The 22,346-nt window shown below is 40.7% G+C and overlaps 1 protein-coding gene across 2 annotated transcripts in view; it reads left to right on the top strand.

The window, feature by feature from the left end:
• LOC116631763 (protein POLR1D-like) overlaps positions 1-22,346 on the top strand; it is a 43,157-nt gene that overhangs the window by 14,130 nt on the left and 6,681 nt on the right. Inside the window, exons 1-2 of one of the 2 annotated variants that reach the window (XM_032403293.1) lie at positions 8,390-9,442; positions 13,310-13,384. In XM_032403293.1, the coding sequence (XP_032259184.1) occupies positions 13,368-13,384 (17 nt within the window). In that variant the 5' untranslated portion in view covers positions 8,390-9,442; positions 13,310-13,367. Of the gene's footprint in view, positions 1-8,389; positions 9,443-13,309; positions 13,385-22,346 lie in introns of those variants that run through there. The other variant, XM_032403292.1, reaches the window with a different exon arrangement.

Below are 22,346 nucleotides of genomic sequence, written 5' to 3'. Positions count from 1 at the left end.
GTAAAAAGATAGAACAATTACTTGGAAATTCCATTTAATCTAGGTCTTTCAGGTAAAAAACCCTGCTCCGAAGTTTGAACTATCCAGAATGTGTGTTTTTGTATTGTACACATTAACTAGGAAGTTACCCACCTGCCCATATTGCCTGGAGCAGACCTAGTTCAAGAATGAAAGCAATGAACTGTTTGAAAAGCTGAAGAACTGGACTACTGGCTTTCTTTTTATACATAGGATAGGGGGCTTTTGTATAATTTGTTTCTGATCACGTATTTCATGGGTTCTGGCTGTTTGAGGTCTTTCTCTTGTAACTGGTTCTCCGCTGTCTCCCTGTTAGCCCTTTAAAATCTCACTCAGTTTCACCAGAGGACTTGGTTAGCTCTGTCAAGCAGGCTGAATATTTTGATATCAAGTACATTGTACACAGGGAATTTCCTCTGGCTATATATAGGAAGATAGAATTTCCTTTATGTTATTTGGACCGATATAATCCTTCCACTTTTCATCAAAACAGAAATAATACAAGGGATAAAAATGAACATTCTGGAAGCTTTTCTTTACAGAATAAAAATGGAGATACTGAGATTAAAAAATACTTTGTTTTGCCAAATTCAGATCCTTAAGGGAACTACATTGTCCCTCCCACGAAACATCAATACAAAGAAAGCCCTTTATATCTCTCATCTTTCTCATTCCTCACAATGCATCTGCAAGCTAGGACTTAATCTCATTTTACAGAGGGAAACACACTCAGAAGGTGTATAACTTGCCCTCGAACACCCAGCTGGCTGGTGGACCTGGCTCCCATTATACCACACTGTTTTCCAACATAAAACATGGGTTTGAATATTAAAAGGTTTTGATCTATCATGCTTTGAAGTTAATAATTTAGGTAATTTTTATGTAGGTTTTCATTTTTATATGATTAGGCAGTCATAGTAAATTACTTAAAGAAACATTTGCCAGGCCGAGTGAGTTCCAGTTGTACCACTCCTGAATCCAGCCAGGACTAAGTTTCCCAAAAGCCCTTGCTGGGCAGGGTTTGCTTCCTGTGTGTGTTTCAGAACACAGTTGTGGACATACTGTAGCCCTGGGATGGTGTTAGTGCTGCTCTTTGCAGTGTTGGTCTCTAAAGGTAATGATCCTGGGCGAAAATATCATAATTATATGTCTATCCCCTTATATTTCCTACCAGGATGATGGAGAAATGCCATCTTAGGTTGGGGAGCGGGGGGTGGAGAGAAATACTGATAATTTTGAGTTACATTTTCAAAAACAAAAGATAACTATTTAGTTTTTCATTTTGGTTTCTTTCCTTCCATATTATAGTAAAAAAAAAAAAAAAAAAAAGAGCCCTGTAAATATTTGGACTTGAGGCCTCTCTGGAAACACTGTTTAGGAATTAATATAGAAATTTAGTGTATGGCCCAATTTCTATCAAGCAAATGCTAAGGGAGAATTGTGAATTTGGGGGTTTGATATTTCAAGTGAGATGTGGAATTAGGTTCTGAGCCTTTGTATTGAGAACACAGTGCCCTTTTCTGTAAGCCTAAGTGTACATCAGACGTTGGGAGCAGGCCAGATTATGCTGTTTAGATAATCAGCATGATATATCTCTCTTAGAATTTTCCCCTGCAGTCTCAATTGGATACCTATTCCATTTTTAACACAGTTCTAAACTCTTCATTAGCATTGCTCCAGCCAGTGAAACGACAGCTGCTGCCCCATCCCTAAGGACGGATTACATGTCAGTAATACACACAAGGACTCTAGTAGGTGCAGCTACTTAAAAGCATAGCAGTAATAAAGGGACAGGACAAGTTGTGTTTAAGGTTTTTGACATTTATCTGTAAAATGCATAGTGAAACATTTGCTCCAGAGCATGCTTTCCTATTTCCCTTCTTGGTTAGATCATCACATGCAAGTCATTTATAGGTCTGAATAATGAAGTGTTACTTCAGAGTTGACTAGATCTTGAGTGTCCTGTAGCTGGCTGGTGCCCAAATCACCAGTTGTATCACCCTGAATGGATCCTTTCCTTTGGCTGTTGATCTGTTGTTTGTATGGTACGATATGAACCTAAAGCTTGGGTTAGCCGGCGATGGAATTGTCTCTGCTTTGGGCATTTCTCCTGCAGCACTTAGCCCTCCTGTGCTGGTTGGCTCCTACCCTTTGGGTATCTCCGCAGCCTTCCTGGTGCCGCCTCCTGGGCTGTTCGTCTCACCATCTGGAGGAACGTGTTTGCATTGCAGTGGAGCTCCGTACCTTCTGCGGGCTGCAAGGGAAGCCTCTCTGGGGGCTTTAGAAGGAAATATAAAACCTTACTTGCACAGTTGTGCGGTTTGGGCTGACTTGTTTAGGGAAGCCATCTAAGTTGAGTACTTTGAACTTCTTAAAAGGTTTTCTTCAGAGGGATACTACTCCCAAAGTTAGGTTCATATGTGTGCCTACCTGCTTAATTCCATTAACCACTACATTATAGAAATAATGGAATTTTCCCCCCGTGCACTTGTATGTACAATAGCCAAGAATTTTTTAAATTGGAAAATGGGATTGAAAATTGCCCTGTTTTACTTAAATTCATTGTTATATAAATTAACGCCTGAAAGACAACTTGAAATGCTGGAGGGTTTATAAAGAGTCTAGAACATAGTGATTGGTTTCAATAAATTATTTTTGTATGGTACATTCTTGTACCTAATTACCGATGTAGAAAATATTGTCTGTGTGTATGTGTACTTTTTTTTTCCCCCAGAAACTCTCTGCCAGTTTTGTGGGGGAAACTACTATATCTCTCAAAGTATTCTTTGATACCTAGTGTGAAAGATAAGGAACATGGGCGGTCAAGAGGAGGCCCAGGGCTGGCAGTCCACAGGCATGAGGGAAGCACACTCCTCTGGATGGGTTCCTCTCTTCCATGGGCTCTTCATCATATCTTGCCTCTGTAGGCTGGACTCTGCCTTGCACCGAGAGGCCCGGGGTGGTCACTGAGCCTGTGTTGGTGCCTATGAAGTGCAGGCTTTCTCTTCCTCTCAACTCACTGTGCATTGCTGGATTTCTAAGAATTAGATGTATCAATAGGTTTTCTTCCTGTCCAATTTCTAAAAATTGCTTAATTCAATTGATGACAGGTAAATTTTTTATCTTGAAATGCTACTTCAAGAGAATAGTTGCTAAGGTGTGTTTTAAAATGAAAACACTTTTTAAAGATCATGAAATGATGAGGAAATCCTACACATTCTGGAACTTTCTGTCTTCATTTTTTCCATTCCTTGGCGCGTGGCTGTAAGTATGGTTCATGATCATGTGTTGACTCGAACACTGAGATCTACAAGGAGGGGGCAGCTGATTTTCCAGCAGGTTACTGCGGCCTGCATAATGGAAGGAGATAGCTTCAGCGGGGCTCACCAGGCTTTCTGCTGAGGAAGCATTGTCTAGGACAGTCTGCAGAGCCCTGCAGACCGCTTGTGTGAAATGGAGCTCCGTTAGGATTAAGACAGTGATTTCCAGACCTCGCTTGTGGTGAGGTGGAGTCTCTGGTATGCCCTGTCTTACCAAAGGACGGCATGCCAAACTTCAACCCTCGCTGAAGAAAGCTGTGCAGACACACTTTAGAGGCTTTATACTGTCATTTTTTCTTTCGTACAACTGTCGTGGCTTGCTTTCTTTTTTGCATTTTGAATAACTATTTGGTGAGAGTTTGAATTTTATTTTATATTTTGGCTTTTGTGGCTTTCCGCTAGGTTTTCCTCTCCTTTACCAAATTCAGGCAGCTGCCATGTTAGTTTTTCTTTGCTTTCATACTGGCTCCCTTCCACGGCCATCTTTCTAGACGTTAAACACTTTTTTTCTTGCAGTTTTTTTTTTTCATCAGCTTCAAAGCATCTGTTCTCTTAAGGAGATAACAAAATGCTTTCCTTGATTAAAAGAGCTCAATAATAATTTTGACTTTAGATTCTCTGGATTTATTTCTCCCTACTAATATTTCAGCATGCATAGATTTGCCCTACCAAAAAGATAATGCTGCTGTTCTTAGTAGAATTCATGGGCTTTTCTAGAAAAGTTAGAGTTTACTGTTTTCTAAGTTCATCCTCCACTATCCCCACCCCATCTCCACAAAGTTTTTTTAGTAAGAGATGCTTTCCTCCATAACATAAAATTTACCATGGCACATGTAATTAGGTCTTATGATATAAACTGGAAATGAATCCCTGTATTTTCTGCATGTGGCTCCTTAATCAGGATTTGAGAATAAATATCTGTAAAAGATACTTAACTACTTTGAAAATGAGGTCATTTCCTTTTGAGGCCATTCCTATGGCGAAGCGTCTTATGACCTGAGTAATAAGGTTTTCCTCTAGGAGCTAAACTAGTAAGAGGCAGCCCACATATTAACTATTAACTGAAGCGTTCATCTCTCTATAATAATAACCCACACTCGGAAGTCACCTATAACGGAAGTTGTAGAGATCTGAAAATGTCAAAGTCGAGGTAGAGGGTCTGAAGTGTTACCTTCACTACAACAGTTCTTGTCAACTGAATACAAATCAATACAGTAAAATATTACTACCTTCCCTTAAGTGCCTCTCTCTCACTAGACTGAGCTTCTTGAGGGTTGGGAGCGTGCCTTCTAATAGAGTAGCGTAAGCGTAAACTAAGATCCTGGGCCCCAGAGTTCACATCCCAGGCCCATCCCCATCGCTTACTGCCTCTTGTGGCTCTTTTCCTTACTTTCTCCTTACCTCTTTCTCAGTAAACTAGCCATTACATAGAGGAGTTGTGAGGATTGGTGAAAGATACATGGTATGTAGGTACTTTTGCCAGTATTACATTTCATCCTAACCCCAGAGGTGCAAGTTAAGTGCTTATTATATCAATATTCAAAGGAGACTTTCCTTGAACCTGGGCAGGAAGGCAGCCCCATATATCACAAACACACATAGGTCCCTCTGTCACTAGGTATCTGGCACTCAGTGCAATTTGTAACCCGGGAAACACCCCCATCATGTTTTGACCTGCATCTTTGAGTGGAGATTGGTGGGTTGTACCACTGTTGACTTTGAGGCAGATACTGCTTTAGTGTACAGGAAGGATTTGAACTGCAGAAGGGGCTAGAAGAGAAAAGACCCATTAGGTTGTTGAACCATCTCAGCATGGATGCAGTGGATTGTACCAAAAGAAGATGTTTCCCAGAAGTGCTGTGCTTCCATTTCCCTGCTTGTTTTAGGGTTTCACTTCATGGCTCGGCAGGTTCTGCAGTATTAGGAATGGTTCTACATGGAGGCTGAATGACATTTGCAATGTTAAACCATATTACTTGTATATATGTAAATATGTAGGTTTATATAGAGCATACAAGAAGTTCAGTAGTGATTCATTCATCATTTTATTATTTTACAGGGAAATTTTAAAATATTCAAAACTTGGGTTTTCACCTTTTTATGTTGAAGGTAATTAACCTTTTGGCAAATATATTAAAATTTCATCCACACTAAATGCAGTTACATATTGTTTTTTAATACTTTAGATTATTAGAACATAATAGGACACAATTTATGTTCCTAGAACATAATTTATGGGGGCCTCTGGGTGGCTCAGTTGCTTGAACGTCTGCCTTCAGCTCAGGTCATGATCTCGGGGTCCTAGGATCGAGCCCCACATTCTCTCTTGCTTTCTCTCTCTCTCAAATAAATAAATAAAATCTTTGTAAAAAAAATAATAACTTATGTAAAAATCTTGATTTTAACAGTATAGTGATTTTGCCAAAATCAAAGCAAGAAAATAAATCTTACGGAATAAATACATAATATATGAATGTATATCTTTCTGTATCTTTCTGTATATATCCAAATATTACCAACTCATAAACAGAATTATCAGTGTGTGCAGTAAGTTAATACTATCAATCTCTGGTATTTTGCTGACTTTCAGTCATTTAAAAAAACATAGCTTTTCACATGTTTTTTATTTTTATTGTAATGAAGGTATATTTAAAATGGTAGGAGGAATGAATATATTTAATAGCTTTTAGCTGATTTTATAACTTGTAAATATTTCGAAATACGGTCTGTGGGACTTTATTTGTCCCTCGGTGGGCCTGTGAGAAAGGAGTGGTAGTAACATCTGGTGTGGAGCAAAGAGGAGATGAGGAAAGTTCTGCAGAGAAGGTAACGCGTGATCTGGATGTCTGGTGACAAGGATGTGGCTGGCGTGCACAGCGGTTGGAGCAGAGAGCGTGGCCTGAGCAGAGCTCCACCCTGTAATAGCAGATACAGTGCCGCTGTTGGGCTGGGTGTCGCAGCCAAACTGGGCTTCTGGACTCACAAAGCTAAGGCCCAAGAACGTGGTAATCCCAGCGGGCACGTCATGTCTGGCAAGGCCTCGGGGAGCCAGGCCAGGAAGCTCCCACTGCGGTCTCCGTTAGCTTGCTCAGATTCCCAACACCGAGTACTTTTATTTCAAAGCGCAATTAGCATCTCCACTAAGAGATGGAGTTTAGAGAATGCGAACAGAGAGGAATGAAGTAGGCTTCGCCCATTCGCATAATGACGCAAAAGAATGATATTAGAAGCCAAACAAAGGTCATTTATCTGTGGTAGCACACAAAGGAAAAAGTGTTTTCTAGATAGGAAAGCTTGCTGAGATTTTCAAGCAGCCCTAGAGGATGAAAGACCTCCATCCTGACGAGAAAGATTCCAGCAGTGCCTCATTCTGAGCACTGACGCGGCATCTTCGGTCCACGTCTAGGCGTTCCCACTATGGTCTGATACTCCATGGCACCCAGGCTACAGTGCTGGTGTGCCCCTGTTCCCGTCTGGCCGCCGCAGTGGGGGCTCAAGTTGCCCACGGCCATGGGCTCCTGTCATTGCATTTCTTTGCCCTGTGACACGTGATCTCACTGTTGTGTCTTCATCATCCTTGTCTCGTCTCTTCCATCTCCCCCAGCATCTCCTCCTCTGGCTACAGGTGCAGTATTTTTACTTTTAAATCCTTGCGTTGTTGTCCTGTCCCACTCACACCCAGAACCCATTCATTCCCCAAATCTTAACTGAGGACCAACCGTGTGCCAGACATAGGGAAAACTAGAGTGAAAAAGACCAACGTCCTGACCTCTAGGAGTTTGGCCAAGTGAAAAACACCTCTCCTATGTCTTGTGCTTCTGATCAGAACACTCCGATCAAAATGAAATACTTTATCCTCATAACAACCTTGTAGGGTTATGATCATCAAAGTAAAAAGCAATCCATGTTTGATTTTTCCAGCGTTGCTTAAAATACCACTTCCTTCTTATTTTCTGGTCTATGTTGGCATGAAATCATCAAGTTTTGTTAATCCTGCATTCAAATTCATGCTCCTCCATTGTCCTCTGGTGTTTTATCACCATAAGTTGTTTTTAAAAACGAAGCAACTTTTCTCATATCTCCCCCTGTTATGTTATAAATATATACTGAGGCTCCCTCCCCGCATTCCCCTAAGTAATCCAATATTTATTTCTGATGTACACATACAGGTCTTTATTTGATATACAGTTCCTACTGTAAGCCTCTATAGGGAAGGGCCTTGCTCACCATATAAATCATATTACAGAGCATGTGCTTGATAGAGGTTGGCCAAATTTAACATAATCTACAGAATTAACTTCTTGTGCTTCCAGCTTTTAACTATAAATAATTCTTTCCGTTTCCCAAATGATCTCAATGTTCCTATTGAATTTTACCTTTGAAATCCTTATCCACAATTTGATTTTTCTTACCTTTCTTTACAGCAGATAGGTGAACCCAGACAATTTGATGTTTTCTGAAATTAAATAAGGATGGCCTGAATTTCTTCATCTATGTCTATAATAAAATTACTGAATAATATAGAACCCACACTTTGTCCTACGGTTTCTGCCAATCCATGTGGTCACTCAACTGCTAATTACTGCTGACTGATTATGAGCCTGTAGGCAGATGTCCAACAGTGATCCGAATCATCTGTCCCTATTTTTTTATCAGAGTGTTCTGTGGTCTGACATCAAATCCTTACTGAAGATCAAGCAAATTGTTCCTTTTTTTTTTTCTTCTTCAAAACTTATCACTCCATGGGAAGACACTGAGATTGCTATAGTAGAGTTGCTTTTAAATTTTGCCCAGCGCCCTGCTGTGTGTGGACGGCCCGGGCATGAGCTGGTGGCCTTCCCACTGATGATACGCTGGGCCTGGCAGGCCCTTCCGGTCAGCGGCAGCCAATGGCGCGGCGCTGGTTTCTGCCCATCTCCCGAGTCTTTGTGCCTGTCACCAGGTTATGCTTGTTTGAACACAAGACCCTCAGCTAGTCTTACACGACTTACTTGAACCGCTTTTCCCATCCATCACGTGACAGGTACTGTACACTCAGTTGATCAAAGGTAGCTTTTTTCATCATCTTTTTTTTTTTTTAACTATAATGATACATACAGAAAAGTGTACACATCCTAAGTGTGCAGCCTGATAAGTAGTCAGAGCGAGTGCACTGGGTCACCAGCACTGCGAGCACAAAACGGAACGTTAGCAGCGCCACAGAAACCGCTTCGGACTCTCTGTCCTTCTCTTCCCTGTGGTGTTTTTGTTTTTTTTTTGAACAACTACTTGATGTTTAGCTTTTCTGATTTTATTCCTTTAAAGATCTCATTTTCTCATGTTCTCCACTATTTAATTTGCCACCTGTCAATCTCTGTTGTTTGATTTCAGTTGCCTTGGTTTTCTCCCTCCCCTTCCTGTATACTGATGGAGTTAGTTCACTCGGTTGATTTATGTGAGGAAAAAGAAACACAGACCCAGATAACTCAAAACTAATTTGCTCGACTTTGGATTTTAAGATGATTTTGCACCAGATTTGCATTCCCACTTGGCTTCTATTTCAGCTGCTATTATCATCCGTTTACATTCCTTAAGCATGTGCCAGCTGGCTAATGGAATGAACAGGCCGTCCTGCGGAAGCCCAGCGAGGCTGGAAGACTGGGTGGAGACCATAGACACGTGGATGGTGGAAAACCAAACTGCAGTTGGTTCCTGTGCCCAGAACGGTCTGTTTAATGAGCTGGCTTTCTTGGACTTCTTGTTTGCATCCAAGTGTTTATTCTAATATAATGAATTTGTTTTACAAAGAAAGCTTTAGGATGTTGAAGAATTTCAGTATAAAAATTACCCAGAACTAAATTTGTGTCTGAATAATTGTTTACTTGCTCAAGTTCTCTGCGCTTAGTGCTTTCATATCCTCCTGCTGCTTGCTTTTCTTGTATTTTAATGCAGCTTACACTTCCGTTTCATCCTCTCGTTAAATAACTATCTTGTTTCCTGAGGTTGATGTTTCATAATCTTTGATGATTTAAGCCTCTGGGATAATGTGCAGTAGAAGCTGGCTTTGCTCCTTCCTTACCCAAGAATCATTAGCAAGTCTTCCAGGAAAAACAATAGAGGCCACAGTAAGTAGCCCAAAGAACTACCTGACTTTCTATTCTTCTCCCCTGAATTTCGAAGCTGGTGTTGTTATTTCGAGGCCAGAAGGCACGATTGCTAGAAATCGTTCTTTTCCTGTTTGGAAGTAAAGCCCTGCAGACGGAGCTCAGGCAGGAGAATTCGGGGTGGGAGGTGGTAGCAAATGCTCAACATTCTTCGTGCAAAATAGCGCAGAGTCCTTCCTTCCTCTGCCTCTCGCCTCTCCGGTTCTCCGAGTGAGTGCGGACTCAGCGGCAGCTCTGTTCAGCCTCCCTCCTCCCCTTCATTTTATTTTTTGCCTTTAATGATAAAGCGGAAACAATTCCTCAGGATTTGCTGTGCACACGTTTGTAGAGAAGATAGGTGGTAGAACCGAACCGGAAGCTCAGAGGATATGTAGCCTTAAACATGTGCAGGGGCTGTTTTGTTTGTAGGATTCTTCTCCCTCCTCTCCCCTTGCCCTGCTCCATGTCCCCCTCCCCTGCCCCTTCATCCCCTCTCCGCCTCCCCTACTCCCTGTCGTCCTCCCCGGCCTCTCTCCCTCCCAGTCCCCTCTCCCCTACTCCTCCTCCAGGATCACTAGCAGTGCTGCCTTGGGCAAGTTAGGCAGGGTACCACTTTCCTCATCTGTAAACTAGTTGCCATAATTATGTTGTCCTGTTCAGATAGGACAGCACTTTGCCCAAGGTAAAGCTCCATGCCAACGTTTGTTAGTGTTAAACCAATTACAAATACCAAACGTGGTTATACCCCAGCCTGGGCAATGGGGTCCACCTCCAATGCTTGCTGGGGACTGAGCGTGCCCCACCCCCAACCCACCACCCCCCTCCGCCTCTTCGGTCACAAGTGAATTCCTTCTACCCCGGCAGCCTTTCTCATACCTATACCTTCTTTTCTCTTTGGTTGTGGTTGTAAGTCAGATCTCTGAAATCATGGCAGAGAAAGTTAATGATAGTGCTGGAGAGGGTTTTACATGAAATCAAAACTATATAAAAATCAACTTCTGGGGCACCTGAGTTGGTTGGGCATTTACCTTCTGCTGGGGTCATGGTCCCAGGATCCTGGGATAGAGCCTCTGGGGAGCTTGCTTCTCCCTCTCCCTCTGCTGCTCCCCCTGCTTGTGCGCTCTCTCTCTGTCAAGTTAAAAAAAAAAAAACCAACATCAAACTCTTGAAGGTGCCTAGAATATGGGCTCGGGATCTCTGCAAGGTCTGGGACTGAGTATTGTTTTCTGCAGATGTGCAGCATTTCAACTGTATTAGGACACAAGTGGGCTTTTTGTGGGCTGGCCCAAGAGAGCTAGGTAAACATTTTAACATGGGTTTTATGGGAAAATACATTCTAGTTTATTTGTGACTGATAGACAGTTTGTTCATAATTGGGGAACTGCCCGAACAAGCTTTTTCCCTTAAGATTTTTTAACTTTCTATTGTCAGGAGAAGAGATCTAAGTATGGGTGGATCTAAGTATAATGGATTCCTGTTTTTATTTAGAAACTACCACACTTACTGATGGGAAGGGGGAGGAGGTGTATTTAGAATATTTTTACGCTTTGATTTTTTAATTTACATCTGTGAGGGTGAAAAAAGATCTTTGGAGCTAGATAGGATACATTTTTCATTAAATACTGGATGAGACAAAGGCCTCAGATCACATCAATGGGATGTATTATTATTGTAAAGAGATGGGAGAAAGAATATGTAGGGGCCAAGGGCAGGCTGCCCCAAGATGGGCCACTTTGCATAAAGATTATTTTGAATTCATCAAAACCCAGCAGATGCAAGAAAAAAAACTCTCTGCCTTCCCCTCAACTGCCTAAATTTACTTTGTAAAGGAGAGCCTGTACCAGGAAGAGAGCTATTAACAGAGACTTTACCTAAGAAACTGATCTGCATAATAGGGAAACCTCTTTTTCCAAACATCTCCTCTCACCTTCCTGCTAATGGCCTTCCTCCCCTTTGTATCCTCAGGCCCTACCCCTCTCCTTAGCTCATTCATGTTGCCTGACTGTCTTTGCAATTTCTTGTCTCTATGGATTCCCCTTCTGTACACTATTAAATTTTATTTTCTCCTGTTAATCTGTCTTATGTCAGTTTGGTTAAGTTCAGCTCGAGGGGACCATAGTGCAGAGGAGGGTCTGTGATGATCTGTGGTAAGCAGATGCACTTACCTATTCCTGATGCTAGGGGGCTGGGCTGTGAAACACAATCTGACTGAACAAGTCCAGGGGGTCAGAGGGCACATCAGTTGGTCAGTGTTTGGTTCTTTGCTGACCTGGTCAAGTGGGCTCTCCAGGATGGAGCAGAAAGTGTCCAGCTGCTGAGTCAGCTGAAAAGACATTTTTTTTTTTTTTTAAAGAGCTCACTGTCAATGGGAGTTTATTTAAAAATGTGTAAATTATACAAAAATAGCCAGATAGATTTGTTGAAGATCAAGAGGGTGGTGAAATAGTTTGACAGCATACTAAATAGAAATGTGGAGGTAAATACCAGGAGAAACAGATTTTTGTTAAGGGTTGAAATTGGATTTTTTTTGGTGAGTAGAGAAGGATGATGTAGAGGACTGCTGCATTTTATTATAAGTCTTTAAATAATATTTGCTTTTTTAAGCTATGTGCTTTGATAAAATAAGAATCATTATAAAATATTCATAAATGTTCACATCATTTGAGGATTATGTAAATTGTATCTATAGTAGTGCTATAATAGCATAATTAAATGTTTTTATATAGAATCAATGTATAATTACCAGTTTCAGAATTTGGTGATTAGATACATAGTTCTGTCTTTGGGCTGTATTTGTTTCCAACTTTATACCTCTCTTAACTTGAGTAATTATATATCATAAGTAATAGTAAAGTCAGGAATGATCATCTTCTATTTTACTACCCATAGCACCTGGCACAGTACCTTGGACATAGTAAAATCTCAGAATATGGTTGATAAGTACATTTTCTGGAATTTTTTTTTCAATATCTTTCTAAAAATTGCACAAATAACACAGATTCACTCTAGAAAAAATAGAAAAGCAAACAAAAAAAGTTGAAAATCACCCAGAAACTCATCCTACCATCTTGATAACACCCCTCCAAATGTTTTCTTATGTAATATATACATGCAAATAAATTTGAAATAAAAATTATCCAGGGGTGCCTGGGCAGCTCAGTCAGTTGAGTGGTTCAATGTCTGCCTTTGACTCAGGTCACCACCTTGGGGTCCTGGGATGAAGTCCTACATGGGGTTCCCTTACTTGGCAGGGAGTCAGCTTCTCCCTCTGCACCGCCCCCCCTTGTGTGCACATGTGCGTGCAAGCTCTCTCTCTCTGTCTCAAATATATAAAATCTTTAAAGAATTTATCCAATACACACTGTACCCATGTTCTTAAGATACTTACGTAGAATTTTTAAGTCAACAGGTATGTATTATTTTGAAGGCTCTTTATCATGTTGCCAAATTGTCCTCCAGAAATGTTGTATCAGTTTCAGTCCCCATTAATAGAACAAAGAGTATTCATTTCTCTCACTAACTAAGGGGCAGAAACATACTTATCCTTGTTGGGTTCATTATTATTTCTTAGAATAATAATACATTTGAAGGTTTTAAATATGGATATAGCTTGTCATTTTGTCTTTAATTTTCAATGTTTTTCCCCTTCATATAAAAAGTTTCTTTTTAATGTTATTTATATGTTCAAAACTATCAACCATGTTTTATAAATTTTAAAAATTTCTCCCCAATTTTGAAATTGTATGTTTCGAAAGCTGTTCATTCTGCAAGATCATATATGTGGAAAGAACTGATTTTTCAGAAGTTAGTGGAGTGACTACCTCTCAAATCTCTTTCTCTCCCCATCAGGAAAGCAATTGAAGAACTGCTTAAAGAGGCAAAACGTGGGAAAACGAGAGCAGAAACCATGGGACCTATGGGTTGGTAAGTTCTTGAGTAATCTTCCTTAAAGCAATATTAAAGAGAAAGTCTTGACTGGAGGTGTGGATATGTAAATCTTTTAGCAGCCAGAGGGAATATAAAACTGTGGCAGTGGAGGAAATCACCCAGAGGTGAGCAGGAGAGTGGGAGCCCTGCTGAGGGCCAGCACTGGAGGAGCTCTGAGACCCTGAAGAAGAGGGCAAGGGGCATGGAAAGGAGAGTAGCCCTTAAGGGGTCTTTAAGATCCCTTAAGTCCTTAAGATCCCCAGGAGACATGTACTTACAACTGCCTTTGACTGCCCAAAGGCACCGTGTGAGAGTGATATTATATCAGTGTCCATTGTTTAAGGATCTCTGTTTTAATTATAGTCCTTAGTAAATCGAAATTTCTTTTTAAAATTCTACTTGTAAGTATTTTGATTATGTGACAGTTCAGCTGTGTAGAACTAAAGTTTGCCTTTACAGTTTCTACATATAAAACAGAGCTCTAAAACTTAAAGTTTAGAAACAAAGGAAAAATTTAACCTTAAGAATTTAATTTTAAACATTTTTAAGCTTTACTTTAGCAGTAACACATGCATTCAATAAATATGCTGATTTTAGATCTTTTATCTAGAATGTGGAACCCAATACAGCAGAGGATTGTGGGTAATTAAAAAGAGTAAGATGTAAAAATGAGATAGGAGTAGAAACTAGGCTTCAGAATATACCTCATTCTGTAGATTTGACTCTTAGAACCATGCACATGGTTTACATAAAAATATAAAACAAAGTTAAACAGAGGGAAAAGGCAGTCCTTAAAAATCAAGCAAAATAAAGCAAATAGACCTAAAAAGCCATTTAGCGGATGGCTTAGCTGCACATAAAGGAACTCCTTCATGTGATCTGAAATTGGACTCTATATCCAAAAGAACTACCAAGAAACCTTAAATTGTTTTCAGTCATCATATTGTCAATAATACTGATGTTTTTCTGAAACTATTATATAACAGAATAAAGCAAAGTAAATATTTATATGTTGTAAATACCCAGATCTCCAGTGTCAAAGAGATAAAGATATAAAATCAAAGTAAAAACATATAATCCTACATTTGAATTGGAAATAACAGTACAAAGCCATGCTAGATTTTCTCTTTAAAAAAGAAAAGCTTTTTCCAGCTCTGTTCATGGAAAAGTGTTAGAAATGATGACCACCCACTCAGTAGCAGTGAGTGCCCCTGGCATCCAGATTGTTCTATATAAATACCATTTCTCACTGAAAGAAGACCAAGAACCTTAGAGAAATAACTGACTGCAGATCCGAGGTAGTGCCTGGAGTTCGCCAGACAGCAAGTTAGAGGTCACCGTCCCCAGGACTGCCCTCATTTCTTACACCAGCTGCAAATTCAGGAAGTTCCCCACAATACCATCAGCTTCCTTAAGTCACTGATGAATTCATACAATTTACAGAAAACTATGATACTGACAGTTACCATTTATTACAGGGAGAGGATACAGATTAAAATCAGACCTAATAAGAGGCTTATATAAAGGGCATTGTCTGAGAGGGTTCCAAACATGAAGCTTCTGTTGTCCTCCCCCCATGGAGTCGGGACACATTACCCACCCAGCTTATCAGGGAAGCTCACCCAGGCCTTGGTATTCAAAGTTTTTATTGGGATTCCATTACTTAGGCATGATTGATTGATTGTTCACATAGTTGATCTCAGTCTCCAGGTTGACCAAGACTACGTGACTCAAAGCTCCCACCCTAAATCACATGATTGGGTTTTTTTTTTTTGCAGGGGGTGGGGGGCATGGTCAGCTCTTACTCTAAGACCATCAAGTGGGGCCTGTCCCATCCTAAGATCCAAACAAAGACATTTCTGTCAGGTGTGACATTACCTCCCAGAATTGAGATTACCTCCCAGAAGCCAGACCTCTCTGTGGGTAAGGCCAAACTCTTACTACACAGGCAAGAAATGTGTAAGAGGATCCAGAAAGTGATGTCAGAAAGACTTAGGAAACAACCTGAAAGGCCTCCCACCAGATGGGATAATTTGATCACCAAGAAGAATAAAGCTATAATGATTGAGATACCTAAAATATGTTAAAATCCATAAAGTCATAATGATAATCACAAGAAGAAGCTTAATGATCCCTTTTGGAGAATGCTATGGAATCAAATCATTATTCATAAAATTGGCAAGTAGAGAAGAAAAATAAAACATTTATCCTGTTCCCTGTACAAATTATACCTCAGAGTTACCAAATAATTGATGAAAGAAAACTTCCTTGTAGAACTGTGTCTATTAAATGTACAAGGACTACAGAATAAGATCATCATTTGAATTCTTAGCAACGCAATAAGAAAACAATCTGATTTAAAAATGGACAAAAGATTTGAACAAACACTTCACTGAAAATGATATAGGATTGGCCAATCAGCATATGAAGAGATGCTCAAAACATTAGTTACCAGGAAAATGCAAATTAAAACCATAGTTAGTTACCACTATACATGCACTAAAATATCTAAAATTTTAAAAAAGACTGACAGTACCAAATAAGGATGAGGATGTAAAACAATTAGAATGCTCACACATTGTTGGCAGAAATGAAAATGGTACAGCCATTTTGAAAAATAGCTGGCTGTTTCTTATACATTCGCCATAGAGAGTTCTTCTAACCAATTACCAGAGAATTGAAAACTTAAGCCTACATAAAAATCTGGACAGTAATATGCATAGCACTTTTATTCATGATAAAACTGGAAACAACCCAAATGTCCACTAACTGATAAATGGATAAACAAATTGAGGTTCTAGCCATACATTCAGTGCTACTCCACAACGAAGAGGAACAGAAGCAGACAAACTGCATGAATGAATCTCAGGTACACCCTGGTAAGGGAAAGAAGCCAGACACAAAACCTTACACAGTGTAAGATTCCATTTATGTGGCATTCTAGAAAACCCAGAACTGTAGGGACCAGAAAGCAGATCATTGGTTGCCAGGAAGTGGGCAGAAAGAAGGGATTTACTGCAGAACTCTGTGGGTGACAGAAACAGTCTACATCTTGATTGATGTGGTGATTACATGACTTTGTACATTTGTCAAAACTCTTCACACTGTTACTTAAAAAGGATAAATTTTATTCTGTATGAATTATACCTCGTAAACCTGATTTTAAAATAAGAAGAATGTCCTCATTTTCAATCCCTAAGGACACACTGGTTCTAAGCAAAGGTCACTGGCTACTAACCTGACCAGATGAGGAGTTGCTGGGGACAGTTCTGGGACAGGACAGGCTGACCACACCTGAACTCACTAACCCATCTCCGGCCATGAAAAGATGCAGTAGGAAGAGCACGCCACATTTCTGGGATATCCTTGTCAAAAGATTGGACCCAAATCTGATCAGATCTCCAATTAGAACTACTAGTTCGCAGGAAGTACCTAGGGCGAAGGAACACATTAACTGCCACCATAGGGATATAATCACAAAAATCCAGTATGTGGGGAACTCTACAGGACAAACAACCCAGTTGCTTTAACAAATAAATTGCAGAGAAAAGAAGGAGGGGTATCCTATGAACTAATAGATTTGAGACACAGCAAATAAAATGTATATTTTATTTGGATGCTTATCCAAATTAACTATAAAAAGACATTTATGAAATAATTGGAGTATTTGATGATATTAAAGAATTAATGTGGATTTTTTAGGTGTGATAATGGTTTTGCTATTATTTCATTTTTTAAAGCTATTATCTTTCAGAAATTCATTCTGATGTGTTTATGGATAAAGTGATAAAAAATGAAATAATCCAGCGTGAGTCAATCTGTATGTAACATATGTATGTAATCATCTTAGATTCAATAAAATACCCTCCTCGTGGAAAGATAGTTATACAGCTTTGGTGAGATAAGACGTCAGGAAGCATTCGGCATTTTTCCTGTCATGCAACAGTCGGTCAGTGTTAGTTAGATCTGTTCTTACCTTCTTACCAGCCCTCCTCTGTCCTTTACAGAGAGAAAGGTGCCGCTACTCAGGTGAATCAAATTAGTACAAATTTGGTTAGGGGGGCAGGCTGCTTAGGTGTTCAGTAGAAGGCAGGACTGCGATCAGGTTGACATAGCCACAGGCCCAATCCAATACCATGTGTGAAAGAATCAGTGTAGAGCTAAATCATGAATTCATGGCTTGGCAAGTGAATAAGAAAATGTCAGTCAGGGTTCTTGCTATGTTAGGAGTGCTCAAGGAGATCAGTTGCTTCTAGGCAGCTCTCCGGATGGAAGTCATTTATCCTGACAATCTTTCTGCCCCTTACTGGCTTAGTAGAACTTTCTGATAGTGAGAGAACTAGTTTATCAGTGTCAGCTCTGTTTCCCCTGGAGAGAGTTACCACATGTACAGGTCATCTTGACATTTGTAGGAGTACTGATGTGCGCGTTGAGCATTATATCAGGAAGGTCGGCAGTTGCACAAAGTTGTCGAGGACCCAGGTCTCTTCCAGTTTTCCACATCTCCCAGCCATAGGGTGTGATGCTTTTCCACTTGGCCCAGTATGGTGGCAGCCATTCAATCCCATTTCAGTTAGCAGAAGGGAAGAAAAGGAGAAGGAAGACGCGCCTCCCCTCCCAGAAGTTGCCTTCACCATTTCTACATATACGCCATTGGTCAGAATTTCCTTTCATGTCTTCACCCAGCTCAGCTACAAGGTCAGGAGTTCAGTCTTTTTTTCCCCCAGGAAGTCATGTGCCAGACAAATATCTGGGGTTCTTTTACTGTAGAAGAAAGGAAGAACAGATATTCGGGGACAACTGGCAGCCTCTTCCCATGAAGGAGGGAGAAGCATGTTGAAAAGGGAGTAAAAGATGGCAGGCCAAATAAAGCATTCCAGACTTAGAAGAGGCGGATCCTGGGAGAACAATATGTGAAACTTCCAAGTTCCCATTATTCTACAGGATAAGAATTCCTGCTGACATGGCTATTTTCCTCAATTGTCTTGTAATGGTGGTCCCCCGACTTTTTGGTTTTAGGGTCCAACTCTTAAAAACTATTGACCACAAAGAACTTTTTTAATGTGGATTATCAGTATTTACTGTATTTGAAATTAAAATTGAGCAATTTTAAAGGATTTATTTATTAATACATTTAAAATAATAAGCCTATTACATGTTAAAGGAAATAATATACCTTTTATAAAAATAACTATATTCGCAGAAAAAATACTGCATTAAAGCGATATTGTTTAATATTTTTGCAAACCTCCTTCATGCCTGGCTTATAAAAGACACCTAGAATTTCATGTATGCTTCTACAGTCTGTTGTTTTGATTGGAGTATATGAAGACAATTCAACCTCACACCAATGTATATTTGGAAAAGGAAGAAGTATTTCAATAGTCTTTACAGAAAATTATGGTATCCTTTAATCCTTCATCAAAACTTTGCAAATAACCTCGAAGAGTGGTAGTTTCTTAACATTCTTTTCAATAATGTAGACTTTTCATGTTCTGCTATAATAAAATCCCTTCATCTACCTTGCACCTTGACTGGATCGTCTCCTCATAGATGATTTTGTAACATCATGCATTGGTCATCTCAAAAATGTTGGTTCACTGAGTCATCCTCCAAATGTTAACACATTTCATTATGTAATATTAAAAGAATACATTTGTAAATATCACCACTAATCTCATCCGAAAAGTCTTTTAAATGTTGGGAACTTGTCAAGTGCAGTTTTCCAAGTGTAATTTTCTTTCACTTGAAAACTCAGGTTTTATCATTGCCAGTGAAAACTGTGAGTTATTTTCCTTGAAGTGTCAGGCTCACTCACATCTGAATAACCAGCTAGTTCACTTGCAAGTCAAACATTCACACAGGTTCTCTTCCTTGAGGCAGTTTTTGGTTCAGCACACCCGGACAGATACGGGGTATGCAAACGGATCTAGCTGAAGGACAGCCATGACTTGCATCTGCTCCCTGGTGCTGAGACAAAGAACATCTTCCCCATCATGCTCATCCTGGGAGGATAACTGGTTTTCCATCTGTTTCTGTGTGTGTGTGTGTGTGTGTGTGTGTGTGTGTGTGTGTGTGTGTGTAAATAAAAACTTTTAACTACTAATCCAGTGGTTCCCAAACTTATCTGCACATTTGAAATCATCTGGGAAGCTTCCCAAAATACTAATGTCTGTGTCCCACTATCAAAGATTATTAGTTTGGGTATGGCCTGCGCTTTGGGGTTTTAAAAAGATATCCAGGTGATTCTAAAGTGCACACAAATTTGAAAACCACTGTAACAATCCCTATATATTATAAAGAATGAAACCAACCTGCTCTGCAGAATTCAGAGCATTCCCACACCTCTCCCAGGGGCAGACGGCTCTATAGCACTCGGGTAGCCAGATGCTCAGCCACGGGAGTCCCAAGTTCCATCCCTGTCAACACACCTTCTCGGACAGATCTTAAAGGAGTAGACGATCTGTTGCTTCCTAGTGGGCCATGGTCTGTTTTTCTAAGCATCTGGAAGACCTTTGTATTTGCGTTAAAGTTTAAAATAGAACTAGAGTGCCATTTTTTTTCCTCCTGGATATTCCATGAAAAGATCTTAGTGAGGTAGTTGAGCCATTGCCAGAAAGAGATTGCTGAACTAAAGTAAATGCCATGGAATGCCATTTTTTATTTTATAAAGAAAGAGACCATTTGGTGCTCTGTATTTCCATGGATGTATTTAAGCAAAAGAATCTCTCCAGAAGCTGTTCTTGACAGAGGCCTCAAGGGAGCTGAAATATGGGCCCATATGACTTCCTTTTAGTCAACATAAAGGAATTTATAAGCACAAATTTCAGAAATTCGTCCAGCTTCATTGTCCACAAAGCTGTTTTTATTCTAGTCACTTTCACATCAGGTGATCTCTAGCCCAGTGTGATTTTTTAGTCCAGTGCTTGCAGAACCTCAGCCTTATACTTGGAAAGGCTTATATTCTGGTATGAAAAGTTACAAAGATGGAGTTTGACAGAAAATGAAAATTCAGTTTTTCTAACCCAGTTTTAAGGAAAATGGCATTTTGAGGTGCTTTTCTGTTTGGTGTGGTGGTCACTCCGGTGATAAGGGGAAAAATCACCTACATTGTTCTTCCATTGTGTGTCATCCGCTTGTTGGTTATTTCTCGAGTCTTTATGCAGGCATTTTTTTTTTTTTTTTAATTCATTTGACTGAGCACCAGTAAGTATATTAAGAGGCCAGGCTCAGGCAGCAGTAAAAAAGACCCCCTGTCCTGGCCTTGAAGTTGTTAATCCATTGGTGGATATGGACAAGTGAGCAGGTGAGCACAATGCAGCGTACTAGAACAAGCAGGCGGGGAAGGGAGGGCTCCCATTTCAGAATAGACTCATGGACGAGGCTCTTGGCAGTATTTCAGGGCCCAGAGATCGAAAGCCTTTACAGCTAAAGAACATGGGGCCCAAAGGGGTTTCCTAAGGCCCCAGCTAGCTAATTGCTGCTGAATGGATCATCATTTACTCTCTCGTCCCCCGCTTAATGCTCCGTGTACTGCACCACCTCTCTTCCATGTGTTACTGTCCGATAGCGCACAGGCACGTCCGTGCTCCCTGCCCCCAGCTTCCCACATGCCTTTCAGATCCAGTCATGAAAGTGAATCGGAGAGCCCTGCGTGTGTTAGCACTGGATCGTATCGCTATGGAAATAATGTGTGCCGCTACGGGAGTAGGAGGCCGAGGACGACAGCCTTGTCGTCTCGCTCAGGACACCACCATTCACATAGCTGCTTCTGGGCTTTATCTTCACACATCCTCTGTTCCTCTTGCTAGTCTGCTAAAGAGCACAAGTACGTAGACAGATAGCCTGGGATTTATCTTTGCTGCAGGACCCAGCCTAATGCCTTACATATGCAAGATTCTCAGACCTTTAAAAATCAATAGTATATGTATATATGTACAAACGTGTCAACTATCGCACATTACTTTTGGGTATAGCGTTGGGGACCGAGTATACTGAAAAGCTGCCTTGGGCCTCAGGACTGTTGTCCACAGAGTAATTAAGGACTAACAGTTGAGTAATGGCGGTTGTCACACTCTAGAAGAATTTCCTGGGCAGCCGCGTGCTGCGGCATTGGATTGTCAGATTACAAACCGTAAGCGCCATGGGTGGCTGTGGTGGTTGTGGCAGCATTAAACAACAAAATGAGTTGCAATCAACCACAGCACCAAGATTAAAAGTATTACTTTACCCTTGTCTCGTGGAGTGTTTGGGGTGCAGTCGTGCTTTTTTCTCCGGGCGTTCTTTTGTACCCACATCCATGATAGTGCAAAGGAACAGACAGAATGGAGATACAGTGCTGCTTGCTGGTGCAGGGTTGAGTGTGGCTGTGGAATAAAGGAGTGAATTGGAGAGCATCACATGGAAACTCGCTCCTATGATCCCAAGGCCTCTATTTCCCTCACCACAAAAATAAGAATCATAATTTCCCAATGCCTGTTGTACTTCACAAATCTCCAAATCCAGTGCGTTTAGGGAGTTTTCTGCCTTTGTCCCAGCCTTGTCCGTGTCGGTGACTCTCCACTTGACGCTGCATACAGATCTGCTGCTTGGTGCCCGTGCCGGACGGAGCAGCCTTGGCAGCAGGCGTGCCGACAGGCTCTTCACCCGTGGTTTCTTTGCCTCACTGCTCTGGTGATTGGCCACCTGGTTCCACCGCAGCGGGTCTTTGTCTCTCTCTGCTCCTTCTTCCCCATCTGGAATGGTGTTGGGAGGGTGGACTTTGGCATCAGACCCCCTGATTCCAATCCTCCTAGCTTGGGATCTCAGATAACTTGCTTTTCTTCTCCTGTCCGCTCATAAAGTGCTGGATGGTTGGAGAAATGGAACAAGGTGACATCAGTAATGCGATGGCATGGGCCATTACTTCATGGAAGTCAGTGTCAGCGGTGTTATTATTCCCATTGGCTAGTGATTGTGT

This window comes from Phoca vitulina, unplaced genomic scaffold (genome assembly GCF_004348235.1).
Source record: "Phoca vitulina isolate PV1807 unplaced genomic scaffold, GSC_HSeal_1.0 scaffold5, whole genome shotgun sequence".
In the NCBI taxonomy this organism is placed as follows: Eukaryota; Metazoa; Chordata; class Mammalia; order Carnivora; family Phocidae; genus Phoca; species Phoca vitulina.
Note: the sequence above shows the minus strand (reverse complement) of the source record. Positions and strands in the feature narration are given on the sequence as shown.